This window comes from Lolium perenne, chromosome 7 (assembly GCF_019359855.2).
Source record: "Lolium perenne isolate Kyuss_39 chromosome 7, Kyuss_2.0, whole genome shotgun sequence".
Taxonomy (NCBI): Eukaryota; Viridiplantae; Streptophyta; class Magnoliopsida; order Poales; family Poaceae; genus Lolium; species Lolium perenne.
In genome coordinates this window covers 10,344,245-10,359,323 of record NC_067250.2, presented here as the reverse complement: position 1 = coordinate 10,359,323, position 15,079 = coordinate 10,344,245, and the positions used below count along the sequence as shown (strand labels likewise).

The 15,079-nt window shown below is 50.7% G+C and overlaps 1 protein-coding gene across 1 annotated transcript; it reads left to right on the top strand.

Annotated features, from left to right (window-relative positions):
* Positions 1–5,526: 5,526 nt before the first annotated feature.
* Positions 5,527–11,900, top strand: LOC127311461 (uncharacterized). The gene is made up of 3 exons (XM_051341887.2): positions 5,527–5,535; positions 5,621–7,643; positions 11,563–11,900. The coding sequence occupies exons 1-3, from the start codon at positions 5,527–5,529 to the stop codon at positions 11,592–11,594; spliced, it is 2,064 nt and encodes a 687-aa protein (XP_051197847.2). The 3' UTR covers positions 11,595–11,900.
* Positions 11,901–15,079: the final 3,179 nt, after the last annotated feature.

Here is a 15,079-nt window from a genome sequence, read left to right as displayed (position 1 = left end):
TGAACACGGTCCATGCAGTGACCCGTGAGATAATCCGGAAGTCCTCTACCTAGATATATACTCTGATGAACATCATGTTTGATGCACCTAATGCCCCCTGTCCATTCTTATGACTGCGAAATGGGGTCTTGATGTACCTAATGTCCTTTGGCCATTCTTGTGACTGCGAATAGGCTTTTTGATGTTACACGATATCCATCCTTGAGGCGCATGCACATTCTGGTAAGCAGCCCCTATTCTATGCCATGAAGGTGATGTGCTCTCTGGCAACAAAATAACGAGACGTGGTGGTGACTTGTGACCACCATATACTAATAAAGTGTTGTTTACATTGTGTAGTACACCGAGCTTTTCTAATCAAGTGTGCTCCATTTTTAAACTCCATATGTACTACTCCTCTGCACAGGCCATCCTAATGCTTCTGTATAGTGAGATCCAAATGTGCGTTTGGTAGGACTTAAGCATATGCAACCTGTTCCTATTCTTAATCTTAATCATATACTAGTACAGAAGACATGATGGAGAGAGAGGTGCACGGCTACCTTCTCCAAGTTTACACATTGCCCTTTTTGGGCCATAAACAGCTTCTCAATAGGAAATTACTTGTTAGTATGTGTAGTTCTAACTGACGAGTATTTACAGTCAATACCTCACTAACCGCTTTCCTAAAAGAAGTGTTTGTGGTGTTAGCTGCAGAAGTTTTGGAACCTGAGCATGTGTTATTCTACATTATATATACTACGCTACAGACTACAGTGGGTCACTTTCAGCTATAAATATCTAGTAGTATCAGTGACCACAATTAGGTTCCGGTGGGCTTCCTATATTTGGAGGGAGAAATCAGTAGTAGCTCGCTAGTCTCGTAGATGAAGACAAGCACGGCCTGCCGTTAACTTGGCATGAATAGCATAACAACCATTTATTCTTCGTCCTGCACTAACGAGAATTCATACTGATTGCTGCAATGCAAAATAAACAAAAGGAAGCGGGCATCTATTTCAGTGTAAGGTGTGAGTAACACTAGGCTGTTCTTGGCAGCGCTAGCTTTTACAAAGCACGTGTTATTTCTCTTTTCGAATGTTGCAGTGAGTAGAATGCTCTGCAACAAGAAAATCTTTCCAGGATTTGTAGAAGTAGCATGTGCTCCGGAGCAGTAACTAGTTGGATTTTCGCCGCTCAACAATTGCAAACTTAACTTCTTGCGCCGGATCGTGGAAGGGTCGTGGAAGCAGTACGTGTCTCGGTGAATACGGCCGAGAGTCGGAGCACAAGAAAACATTTAGAGCTCGTTTGGCACCCCTCGTTTCATTTCATCTGGTCCAAATGAAATAAAATTTATGATACCATTTTATTTAGCAAATCCACATAAATGACAAGGTACCAAGAGGAATTGAGATCATGCACGGGTTGAATTCCATGAAATTCTCAACTCAATTCTGGTACCAGGTTCGTGGCGGGCAAACTAGTTGATTCTCATAATCACAGATGAAATTCTTCGATTCCAAACTCCAAATGGCGGGAGTCAAAACTCAAAACGATATCTCGAAGAAAACACCATTTTGGAGTAGCGAAAAATATCTTGGTTTCCTGAACGGCAATTTACACAAAAATAACCATTTTGGGTAAGAATTGCACGAAACGATCTTCCAGGCAAACTATTTCACGCTTCTAACCCTTTTAAGTGGCTCCTTTCGCAAGGGCGCCACATATTCTTTCATACGTGGCGGCTCGAGATTGCCAACCGACAACGTGTGGCGTCGCTCCACGTGCGCCACATAGACAGGTGTGGCGCTCTTCGCAAGGACGTCACACAAAAGGGTTAGAGGCGTGAAATAGTTTGGTGTTCGTGCATTTTTTTCCACAAATAGTTATTTTTATGTAAATCGCCCTCAACTAGATTCCAAACAGTTTGGCCTACCTAATTTTCCTAGGACAAGTCGACGTTTATTTTGGCGGTGACACCCAGGCGGCTAGACCGGCAGGTCTACTCATGGGCTCGTCCGACTCTTGAAGAAGGAGCAGTGTCCTACTGTGTCTACTTGTCAACTCCACACGCAGTGTAGGACAAGTGTTTTGACACGTCGTGCTGTGTAGGGCAAGCAGCTTGTAGGGCAGTGTACTTCTGGCCTCTGGGCAAGACCTGTGTTAAGGCCATTGCCGGACCGGACCCAGGCCACCAAACCCAAATTAACCAACCTATTCGGGTGCCATTAACTAGCTACCTAGTTGCGCCATGGCCGACGCCATCGTCACTCGTCAGGCCAATTCCAATACCCCGACTATCGGTGCCGCTCATCACCGACATCTTCTTGTTGTCAGAGTTCAGAAGAACACACAACTTTTCCTTGCTAATATCTGTAGCCAACGTTTTGCTCCCAGAGTGCATTTGCGTGCTCGATCTTCACAGACATTGTAGCGTAAATCTTATGCAAGAATATCAAACGCGAGGCACGGTGATCGAAAAGTGTAGAATGCTCTAAACGCTCTCTCCCACTAGCATCTTCAGTCTATATTGCACAGACACTGACTGTGCTGGACTTGTCTATGGTCCTGACACGATCGTTCGCGGAGGAGAGTTTAGTTAGTTGGGCGTCGGTCGAGACAAACAGAGGCGATGTATACGTAGCTAGCATTTTGTGCATGGAGCCATCTCCATCGCCCACCTGCAATTTTGTTTCTGCAAAGCAGCGGTCGATGGAGCAATGCGCTCCCGATCGGCCGGGCCAATCCGCGACGAATTGAATTGAACCGAGGCACTGCCCTGATCATTGATTCGTCATTGCCTGCTCCACGATTAGCTTTTTTTCTCTAATTGGCGTAAGGCTCACCGTAGCCATTTCTTAATTGTCTTCGATGATAATTGTACTGTACTCCTGTACCTAGAGGCTCACCGTCATTGAATTGAACCGAGTACTAATTAAGCACCTAGAGACGCAGCGCGAACGATCAGTAATGGCGCGCTTAAATGAAATCTAGCAGCCGGCCACCGTTTTTGGCATGCATGCGATGCGAGGCTTGGTCCAGGGTGGAGGAAACACTGCTGATCATGCATGCTTTGCCTACAGTACAAGCTATCGATTATTAGAATTTTGAAGGCCGATTGGAAGAAAAAGGCACAGTCCTGACTACCCCTGTCCCTGCCTCCCCACATCCTTTTGGTTTGCCTTTTTCTTGATTTCATGTTTTCCCCTTAAATTTTTTTGGATTATAAACCCAACTTTTGTTTACTTTTACTTAAAATATTATTGCTGCTCCAAGGCAAGCAAGAAGTAACTATTACTAAGTTGGCACTTAGGGTCTGTTTGGATTGTATCCAACAACTGCCGATCCAATATTTTGGCGTTGACTCAGGATCGGGGTATTCGTTTGGATGGAAGCCAATGTTCCTTCGCCTTTCCAATTATTTGGTCACCCCTTTACTTTTTCAGCCCATGGCTTGGCCAGACCAGGGCGGCGAAATCGTTCGCCACATATTTGGCACGCCCACGATTTGGCAGGGCGTGCATGGGCTGAATCCAAACAAACCCTTACAACCGCAATCAAACTTCATGATACCTGCAAAGGAAAGGGTTAGAGTCTTGATCTGACATTTATTTACAGTTCACAGCGAAATAATCATTTCTAAGTCGACTGGGCTATTGTCAGTTTGTCACTCACGATGAAAAATCAATGTGTACATCCATCAAGAAGTATATTTTTTTATAGCACATGCATTTGGTACTGTAATTCGATATTTTTCTAAATTTGATTTTGAGAAAACAAAAAAGGGCTTTCTGAAATAGGGAAGTGCGTTCCATGCTCTTCCTTGCAACATTCTAGCCTGAAAAGGAACTACATTCCCCGTTCTAGTCTGGATCATGATTCAGAAAAAGGCACTGAATATGGAACCCATATTCAGAAAGCGTATTTGCTGTTAAAACGAAAAATCGTGATCCCCCCGGCCCCTGTCTCACCACCTAATCCATTTCGTTTGTTTTCTTCTCGGTTTCCTGGTTTCCCCTAGAATGTATGGCTATAAACCTGATTTTTGTTTACCTTACTTTTACTAAGTTTGCACTTACAACCGCGGAACTTCCACTAGTACAAAACCCACCACTAGAACTGGTTTTCGTACGCAGTCCAGAGCCGATTTACTCATCCGACTCTCGTCCATGGTCTCTAATAAGGTTAAGATTAGACCCGGTTTGAGACAGTGGCTCTAGTACCCAAGCTCTCAGACGGCAAAAAATAGCATCTCTTCTAGCTTGTCAACCGAAGACGGCTTTTATTATCGCCCAGATCCAGTAGTGTGACTATCAGAGACTCTTGTTATTCATGGCCGACTCTATTTGTATGACTCTTGAGACGGCTTTTATTTTTAACTGGCGATAACATTCGTAGGGTTCGAGTTTTCTCTCCGTGATACATTGGAAGGTGTGTGAAACAATAATGGGTGTACGGACAGGGGTAGGCGTTTTGAATGGCGATGGCGGGGCGACGGCGGCCCGCTCGCCCCCGCCGGCGACCAGGGCCGGGTCTTTCTGCTCTGTTCCGTCCCCCGGCGAGGGCATGGGGCGGAGCTTTGGCCGCTTCTGGGTGCTGTCGGAGGTCGGCGATGAGGACGATGGGGTTGGCCAGATCCTCGAGGACTTGGAGGTGGGATCTGGGGACTCCTCCTCGTCGGAGGGGCGTCGGGGGACGACGACCCCGGTCACCTTAGCTGGTTTTATCCAGCGGGCGGAGGAGCTCGGGGGCTCCCTCCGCCACCGTCGACGGCGGGCCTTTGCGCCCGGCGGCAAGGGTTCGCGTTTCGCGTCGGTCCAGGGCTCCAGATTCGGTAGACTGGGCGACGTCTCCTGGCGGCGGGGCCGTAGGTTCTTGCGGCCGCTGTCTTCTCCGTCGAGCTCCGCGGCAGTCTTGGGGGACAGTCGGCGGGGCGGGCGGATGTTGCGGCGGCGGCGCCGGGCGCTGTCGTGGGACGCGCCGGTGGTGCGGGTGGTGAACGCGCAGGGACGGTGCCCCCGCGCCCGTCCGGTGGGCTGGACGTGGGCCGGCCCGCCGGGGAGGCCGTCTTGGGCTCGGAAGACTTTCCCCGCTCTGCCAGATCGTCCAGGGGCCGTGGGCCGTCGACGGCCTCTCGGGCCTCTTCGCTCTCTTGCCCTACGGGCCTGGAAGGGGCTTCCATCGGGCTTAAACGCTGGCTGTGGATGCCAAAGGGCGTTTCTGATCCGAGTTTAGGGTTTCTAGCCAGAGGAGAAGAGGTGCGGCGGCGCTTCTCTCGACAATCCAAGTTCGTCATCCGCCCATCTAATCCACCTGCACTTCTCCGTTCCTTTGCGGAGGTGACGGCGATGGGCGAGGACGGCCGCAACAAACGCCGGCTCGACGCCGAGGGTGGTGAGGGGCGGCGTCAGGAGGGGGGTGGCGGCGGATTTGGTGGCGGAAGCAGTTTCTGGCAGGAAGGTGGGAGCTCCGGCGGTGGCGGGAGCTACAGGAAGGAGCAGAGCGGCGGGCGTTGGGGCGCAGGCAACTGGCAAGGTCACGGCCATGGCCCAGGCGGGGCCGAAGGGGGTCGGCGGCAGGAAGGCGGCGGCGGCCCCTTTCGCCAGAGAGCAGCAACAACTTCGGCCCCTACCGCCAGGAGGGTGGCAACGGCGGCGGCGGCTCCTTCCGTCAGGAAGGGGGCAGCGGCGGTGGTGGCCCCTTCCGGCAGGAGGGGGGCGGCGGTGGTGGCCCCTTCCGCCAGGAGGGGGGCGGCGGCGGCGGTGGCTCTTACCGTCAGGAGGGCTTCGGTGGCGGCGGCGGTGGTGCCTATCGGCAGGATGGCGGAGGCGGTGGCTCGGGTCAGTCCAGGGCGGATGGCTCGGGCGGCTCGGGTGGCTACTTCCAGGGAGGAAGCGGCCATTCGGCGCAGCGCTTCGATGGCCAGGGTTTCGGTTTCGGTGGCGGAGGCAGTGGAGGCTCTCAGCAGCAGGAGGGCTGGGTCCAGCCCCCGGCCTGGTGGCAAGCTCAGCAGCGACGTGAGGAGAGGGCGCAGCGACGTCCGACGGACGACGGCAGGGCCAAGAATCCTGCCAGGCAGGGGCCGGCAGCTGGGAAGGTTGGCACTAGCAAGCTCAAGGGGAAGGCAGGGACGGCCTTACCGGCGGGAGCCGCGTCGGGTGCTGAATGTTTCAAATGTGGGCGCCCGGGGCACTTTCAATCTACGTGCACATTCGAGCCAATTTGCGTGATCTGTGGCGGGGAGGGGCATGCGTCGGCGAACTGCACGTCCCGCGGCAAGTTCCTACGCTTGCAGACCATGGGGCATGCCATTGCCGGGGCTGGTTTCTTTGCGATTGAGGTGGATCCGATCAAGGGGAAGAGCAATGGGGAGACTTTCTCCGCAGTCATCAAGTTCAAGGGCACCCCTCTCTCGCCGGTTCAGCTCTCGGATGAGCTCAAGGACTTGGTGGACGAGTTGTGGGACTGGCAGGTCTGCCGCCTCTCGGAGACGGAGTTCTCCGTGTGCTTCCCGTCTCAGGCCACGCTTCGTATGGGAACGAGGCATGGCAAGCTGTTCCTACCTATCAACAAGGTGGAGGTGGCCATAAGGGAGGCTTTCCTTAGCCCCAAACCATCGCTGAGCCTGCCATCTGTTTGGGTACAGCTGTCCGGCGTTCCGGAGGACTTGATGGAGGTGGACCGTCTGATGGCGGCGATGGTGCTGATCGGCCGCCCCTTGGAGGTGGACGAGCTGTCACTCCGCAAGTTCCGCACGGAGCCCATCCGCATGCGGTTCCAGTGCAGGTTCCCAGAGAGGGTCAAGGGCACTGTGCAGCTCGTGGTGAATGGGGAAGGCTACGACATCTCGGTGCGGGCTGAGCTGGGCGGTCGGAGTGGAGGCAACTCTTCGGGGCCGGCCCCCGCTCCGTCGCCACCGGGGGACGATGACCAAGACGATGAGGACTATGACGACCTCTCTCCCTCCGAGGAAGAATGGAATGATCTTGGGAAGAAGGATACGGAGAAGAGGAACAAGGCGGTGGCAGAGAAGTCGCAGGATGCTTCCAAGGGAAAGGAGCACGCGCAGGAAGTGCGCGGAGGTGGGCAGGGTGCTGGGGGGTACCACAGCGCTCCTCCGCTGGGAGGGACGGAGTCACGCCTCAGGTTCCTTGATGAGTATGGGTCGAACTTGGGGACCGGCGATGTGCTGGCGTCCTTCCGCCAGCCTCGCTCGCTCATGGTGCCCGCTGCGTCCCCCCCCCGGCCTGCGGAGCTGTCGACGGACTCCCAAGTCTCGGACCCGGCTCCGGAAGGAAGTGTGGACATGGGGCTGGACCCTGGGCCGGCTGCGGCTTCGGTGGGGGAGCCGGGGCAGCTCTCGGGTGACGGTGTTGGCGACGATGACTTGTCCGTGGGTGCGGGTGGCGGTGACGGGGAGCTGCCGGCCTCGCCGAACCACATGGTGCTGTCGCCACCTGTCGGCGGCGTGGTGCCGGCGGGGGCAGCGGAGTCGGAGAAGGCGATGGGGAAGCTGGCGGCGACGTACTCCAGGGCGCTCAAGAAGAAGAAGGACAACCCGCTGTCCGTGAGGAAGAGCTCAAGACACTCCAAGGCGGCGGCCAACCTTTCGGTGCTCGAGAAGGCCAAGAAGCTCGCCGCCGACAAGAACCTGGACTCAGGTACGCCTCCTCCCACCTCTCTGGTCTCTCTCCCCAATGATAAGCTTGCTCATGTCTTAGTGGATAGCTGCATTATTTTCAACCCGAGCCGGGGCTCGCCGAGTGAGATTTTGGACTTGGTGCGAGCTAGGGAGCTGGCCCAGGCCTCTATTGCGGAAGCTGCTCTTAAGAGGGAGAAGGAAGTACAGCTTGCGGCTGCCAGGGAGGCAGCGGCGCAAGAGGCGCCATTGTTGGTTGAGGATCCTGGGCTGGGGAGCCCGTGCGGAGTAGCTCCCGGTGTTCGAAGCAAGCCCAAGCATGCGAGCGCGAAGCGGCCAATGCTGTCGACCCGAAAGGGACGGGGGAAACGGGCAGGTTTGCAATGAAAGGCCTCATATATAACATCCGCGGTTTTGGGGCTAGCGGCCGCCGGACCCAAATGTTAGATTATCTGCGATCTGAAAAGGTAGATGTCGTGGGTCTCCAAGAGACTATTCGTCAGGATTTCTCGGCTTCTGAGCTCAGGAGGCTAGAAGTCGGCGGCCAATTCAACTGGAATTGGTTGCCAGCGATAGGACACTCGGGAGGCCTATTGCTGGGTTTCCGGGATGAGACTTTTGAGGTTGGGGTTTGGAGGAAGGGCACCTTCTACCTTAGTGCCCATCTTCTTCAAAGAAGAACCAATCAGAAGTGGTGGTTTATGCTGGTCTATGGACCTGCAGATCATCAGCGTACTGAGGAGTTTCTGAATGAGCTGGTTAGGGAGGTCAGCTCGTATCAGGACCCGGTGGTGTTGGGTGGGGATTTCAATTTGATCCGGCGGGCCGGGGATAAGAATAATGCCAATATCAATTGGCCTCGGGTTCATAGGTTTAATGACGCGATAGCCAACCTGTCTCTAAGGGAGGTGGCAAGGGCTGGGGCGCGCTATACTTGGACTAACAAACAGTTGTCTCCGGTGAGATGTGTGTTGGATAGAGTTTTTGTGTCCCCGGCCTGGGAGGCCTGGTTCCCGCTCTGCTCACTCACCGCCATCACTCGGATTGGCTCGGATCACACTCCGCTGCTACTTAAGAGCGGAGAGGATGAGCGGTGTCGACCCTCCAGGTTCATCTTTCAAACTTGGTGGTTCGGTGTTCCGGGTTTTTTGGACCTAGTTCAGGGGAAACTAGGCTCTTTCCTGTCAGACTTTGGGCCGCATAGGGGTTCGATTGAACTCTGGATGTGTGTGGCCAGACTGACGCGTCAATTCCTCAAGGGATGGGGAACGAACCTAGGGAAGGAAAAGAGAGACCGCAAAGCTGGGCTGCTGGCTCAGGTTGCGGCGCTCGATGTTGTCGCGGACTCATCAGGTTTAGATGAGGAAGGATGGGCCTTTCGCTACCATCTTGAAGATCAGGTGGTTTTGCTGGACTCTTTAGAGGAAGAGTACTGGCGACAGCGCAGTCGCGTGCAGTGGCTCCTTAAAGGGGACGCTTGCACGGCCTATTTCCACGCGATTGCCAACGGGCGTCGGCGGAAATGTGGGATTCCTCGTCTGATTTCGGACCGGGGGGAACTTACGGATCAGACGGCTATTATGGGACATGTCTACGACTTCTACCGCCAACTGATGGGGTCAGCTGGTGAAGCTAGGGCCTTCACCCTAGCGCAAAATTTGTGGCCGGATGACAAACGTATTTCCGACGAGGAGAACTATGACCTAGAAAGGTCGTTTACGCTCGAGGAGCTTGATGGGATTCTTCATGACATGAAAGTGGACTCGGCACCGGGGCCGGACGGCCTGCCAGTTGCGTTTTTTCAAAGGTTTTGGGGAACCTTGAGACCCCTTGTTTTTCAGATTCTTAACGATTTCGCCCTAGGGAGGGTGGATATTTCTCGGCTGAATTTCGGGATCCTTACTTTGATTCCTAAAGTTAAAGGTGCAGATTCTATCAAGCAGTACCGTCCTATTGCTCTTATCAATGTGATTTTTAAATTTGTGTCGAAGGCGTACGCGACTCGTCTTGCACCGTTAGCTCATAGAACGATAGATCGCTCCCAAACGGCTTTTATTAAAGGTAGGGCCCTTCACGAGGGCGTGTTGGCCTTACATGAGATTGCACATGAGCTCCGTGCTAAAAGGCTAGGGGGCCTCTTTCTCAAACTGGATTTTGAAAAGGCCTATGATCGGGTCGACTGGGATTTTCTGCGTGAAGTCCTTCTTCGGAAAGGCTTTTCGTCCACTATGGTTCATCGCCTTATGCAATTGGTCTCGGGTGGCCAAACGGCGGTAAATGTTAACGGGGAGATCGGCCCCTTCTTCCGGAACGCGAGGGGGGTCAGACAGGGAGACCCGTTGTCTCCCATTCTCTTTGACTTCATGGTCGACGCCTTGGCGGCCATGCTGGCAAGAGCTAAGGAGGCTGGGCATATCCGGGGTTTAGTGAGCCACCTGATTCCAGGGGGAGTCACTCACTTGCAGTATGCGGATGATACTATGGTGATGATCGAGCCGACAGACGAAGGGATTGCCAACCTGAAGCTCGTTCTACTTAGCTTCGAGCTGATGTCCGGTCTGAAGCTTAATCTAGCCAAAAGTGAGGTTGTGGTGGTTGGGACCACCTCCTTGGAGCAGGAGCGGGTAGCTCGGCTCCTTAACTGCCGGTTGGGAAAATTCCCCATTAAGTACCTGGGTCTGCCTCTGAGTGATAAGACGCTTCGAGCCTCGGACTGGGAGTTTCTTACAACCAAAGTTGCCAAACGGGTCGACCCATGGCAGGGGACCTTTTTGGCTTCAGCAGGGCGCTTGGAGTTGACTAACTCCTGCCTGTCGAGTCTACCGCTGTTTGCTATGAGCTTGTTTATGCTCTTCGATTCAACGCATGCGGTTTTCGACAAGGTCCGCTCCCGCTTCTTTTGGGAAGGAGTGGGAGAGAAACGTAAGTACCACATGGTTGACTGGGCAACGGTATGTCGTCCTAAGGCTGTTGGGGGTCTGGGGATCCTCAATACCAGGCATATGAACATCGCTCTTATGCTTAGATGGGTGTGGAAGCTTTATCATAATGCCGAAGGTCTCTGGGCGGACTTGATTAGGGCGAAATACCTCCGGGACCATGATCTCTTCTCACCTCTAGTACCGACTAAGGGATCGCAATTCTGGAACTCTATCCAGAAAGTCAAATGGTACTTCAAGCTTGGTGCGAAGCACAGTGTCCAGAATGGGAGACGGACTTTCTTTTGGCTGGATTGGTGGCTGGGCACCTCTCCCCTGAGGGATAGATACCCGGTGCTTTTCAGCTGCTGTGATTCTCCTTTTATTACAGTATCCGGGGCCAGGGATGGTTTGGGGTGGCGCTTGAGGTTTCGCCGACCCTTTTCTCTAGCAGAGGCGGTTGAATGGGAGAACCTGACTAGGGAGCTGGACTTTACTCAGGCAAGTGAAGGGGACGATTTGATATCTTGGCACTTGGAACCATCAGCGGAGTTCTCCACCAAGTCCATCTACTGTAGGCTGTCGCAGGGAGCTGCAGTCACACATTTTAGGGAAGTCTGGAGGACGAGGGTGCCTCCCAGGATTAGAGTGTTCCTGTGGCAGCTCCTCTGGGGCAAACTACCGTGCTCGCTGCAGGTGGCCAAACGGAGAGGTCCGTCCAATGGGCTTTGCTCCTTATGTGGCGAGCCTGAGGACTGTGATCATATTGTTTTCAAGTGTTCCTTGGCGCGTTTTCTGTGGGCGGGAGTTAGGGAACTCCTGCATTGCTCGTGGAACCCTGCCGGGGTAGGGGATTTCCTTGCTATATCGCATGGCTTATCCGGGGCGTATAGGAGGATCGTTTGGTTTTCCTTCGCGGCGTTAGCTTGGACGTTATGGAATATTCGTAATAAGCTTACTATGGAGGGTGTTCTTATTGGCAAACCGGCTGATGCCTTGTACAAAATGATCATTTACATGCAGCAATGGCGGATGCTGGTGAAGTGGAAGGATAGAGGGCTGCTGGACGCGGCGATGGAGACCCTGCGGAGGCTTCATGCGGAGTTGGCGGCGCCGGCGGTGATATGACATCGCCATGTACCTGGGCAGAGTGTGTGTGTTCGTGTGCTCTCTGGATATGTTATGTTGTACTCTATCCTGTGGTGTGTGGCTCGGTCTGGGGACCTGGTAGGCTTTGTGTCGTGGTTGAGCGGGTACTCGCTGTTCTGGTCGATGGTGTGGTTTTGGGAGCGGTGGCTCAGTGTGTTGCATAACTCATAACTCTGTATGTGTCGTTGCTTTATTAATTTAAAGCAGGGCTAAGGCCTTAAGTTTAAAAAGTTTTCTCTCCGTCCCACATTGTTGCGACAGAATGGTAATATTCAGAGGATACCGAAAAGTTCAGAAATCTGGCTATATGCAGTATTCAAGCAGTAATTGCGCCTGCACATATTATTTAAGCAATATAAGATAATAGGAGGTGCAGAGATATATGCCGCAAGTCACAGATTGCATCACAACATATAGATCCGAACTAGCTAGAATTAACAAGTACGTATAAGCTTTGGAACAAGGACATACAGTTCCGAACTACAATCGACACTTCTAACATGCATGCAATGCAAGTCACATATAACTAGTTTGCAGCATTGGCCAACACAAACTCAGCCCATTATTCTTCGGAGATCTGCAGGTACTTGGCAAAAGGTGTGATATTGTTATGCATGTACTCCCTCAAGATCTTAGTCTTCCTTTGCTTCCAGGCCTTGCCAGCAACCCAAATAGGCCCCACACTCAAGAGGCTTCTTGTCCTCACCCGGATGACGAAGTGTCTGAGGATCTCAGATCGGCATGAGGAGAGTGATATATTTTGTTCCATGTAGGAAGGTTGATAGACACTGATCTCGTGCAACGATCTTACAAATGGACAAGAACCTTCTTCTAGTGGCATCCGGCTGCAACGACACTCCGCTTATTGGATTGATGGAGGTCATGATATACCTAACCTTTGGTCTAAAAATGATACAATAATAATTCTGTAAAAACCATCTGAATTAAATAACACTAGCCCACATCAACTAAATTAAACATCAACTGATTTTTAAATAAAATACAATGAGACATTCTATGGGAAACATATTAAGGATGATCATCTATGTAAAGCCTCATATATAAAGACGGCACAAGGTAAAAAGAGTGCCTACGAGACCAAATCAAATGTGCAAACAATGCACATGGACATATGACATGGTCTTATGCCACCCTTCTTCATTGGCTATGGTGGCAAAGTATAATCATCGGCAGAATCAGTAGCCTCATACTTAGTGCAAATAGAAATAAAGAGGGTTGAACCAAAGTATAATATATAATTTGACACACAAATCACATGGTGTCCCATACTTAAATTGCAGAAGATTTTTTTTGTGCATATCACATGGTTCGCCATCACCATCAGAGGATCACATCCTAAATTTAATAATTGGCACACAAAACGAAAACATAAGATTTAAAAAAAAAAATGAGTCAAGTGCTTTTGCGCATCCTAAATTTAATCTGTGACGCAGAAAACCAAAGCATAAGATTTAAATACAGAAGTAAAATGGGTCATGTGATTTCGAGTCCGCTAGCATTAACAGTCAAGCACATATGATACACACACAACAAACACAAATGGCCACTGTAAACTCTAATAAAATCAAGTATACTTCAATGCAACCAACAATTGTTGAAGGCATGAACATAGAAGAACATGTACATATCAAGCATTTTCCAAAGTACATGGTATAAACATGAAGCGTTTTTACTAGAGCATTGAATAAACAAGGTATAAACAATACACTACGGGAGAGATGGAGTATGCCGACGGCTGGCGGCACAGGTTGTGCTGACGGTGACCGTCGTCGTAGCGTCGTCGGCACAGTTCTGGTTGGGGTCTGCCCAATCACCGTCGGCACAGATTGTTGTACCGACGGTTTTTACCGTCGGCATAGTATTTCAAAATTTTAAATTTATTTTCGAAAAAATATTCAAAAAAAAATTTGAATTTTTTTCTTTTTCACTTTTCTTCTTCTACTTTTTTACTTGTTAATCTTTCACAATCACACTTAGTACACTTAATCTTAGGTCAAATTGCATTTGTGGTCAAACTTCACACTTGGTCACCCATCCTCACACTACTCCCGCTCCGGCACGCTTAACTTCTTGGTTCTCTTCGGATGAGCTTCCATGAAAGAAATGACACCTTGATGTTAATATTACCATATCTATCATATTAACCCTTTGGCTGTGATGTCACACCTCTATATTTTTGAATTCTAAACAATTACTTAAGTAAACAACAATGAATATATATAAATAATAATAATATAGAATTTGAAAAACAATTAAATGGTTTTTTGTCTTTTTATTTAATATGGAATAATTAATATCAATAAATGCGAATTTGGCAAATAATATGTCTAAATTGATCAGAAAAATTAGAGGAATAAAAATATGACATCCATATCATCTTTTGAACCTACAAAGTTAACTTACCCAAAAATCATGAGCATTAGATCAAGTACCTCTAGTACAAATTTGACTGACTTTATCGAAAATGAGGTGGGAAACGGCCTCGGCATGGCATAGTTTGCCGAACAAGGTCATATTTGGCACATGTGTGGACCCTAGGATGGGAAGCAAGACCCCGGACGCGGATTTCTAATCCGACCCACGGACATCCATCTTTTAATTTTTAGCGTGCCCAAACTGTTTTTATTTGTGAAGCAGCTACATGGGGCGCATTTTAGTATGACGTGAAACCTCCGTGCGATGATAGTAGACCACCTACGCACCACCTATCACATGACATGTGCATGCGTTAGCTTTTTGGGAACCCATGCGTCTTCCGACGGTGTCCCGCCGAATCCGCTGAAAACTGACCAGATTTGAACTAGGGGTGAACTATCGGTTGCTCCAGAAATTCAGAAAAAATTGTTTTTAGTTCAACGAGGCATCATTATATGTGCTAATTTTTGTCCGTTTAGTTTGTTCGTGAATGGGTGCACCCGCACGCCCGGTACGACGATATCGCATGTCCCGGGTGTCCTGTTTTGGCCAGATGGCAATTTGAACGAAGTCAAAAAATCCCACGGAGCCGCGTGACGTCATTTTATATGTCATAGTAACTATTCCGTTTGCTAAAACTGGGATACGGCAATTATTTTGAAAAACCCTTCACGAAAAGGGCTATCACGTCCAGAGTTCTATGGATTTCAGGGGAAATGAGGTGGGAAACGACCTCGGCATGGCATAGTTTGCCGAAACGAGATCATATTTGGCACGTGTGTGGGCCCTAGGATGGGAAGTAAGACCCCGGACGCGCATTTCTAATCCGACCCACGGACGGCCATCGTTTCATTTTTAGCGTGCTCAAACGGTTTTTATTTGTGAAGCAGCTACATGGGGCGCATTTTAGTATGACGTGAAACCTCCGTGCGATGATAGTATACCACCTACGCAC

Bases quoted from the DNA above. Each gene is read 5' to 3' on its own strand.
- LOC127311461 (XM_051341887.2), top strand. The intron at 7,644-11,562 runs GTACGCCTCCTC...ATTTACATGCAG, and splicing joins CGACAAGAACCTGGACTCAG to CAATGGCGGATGCTGGTGAA.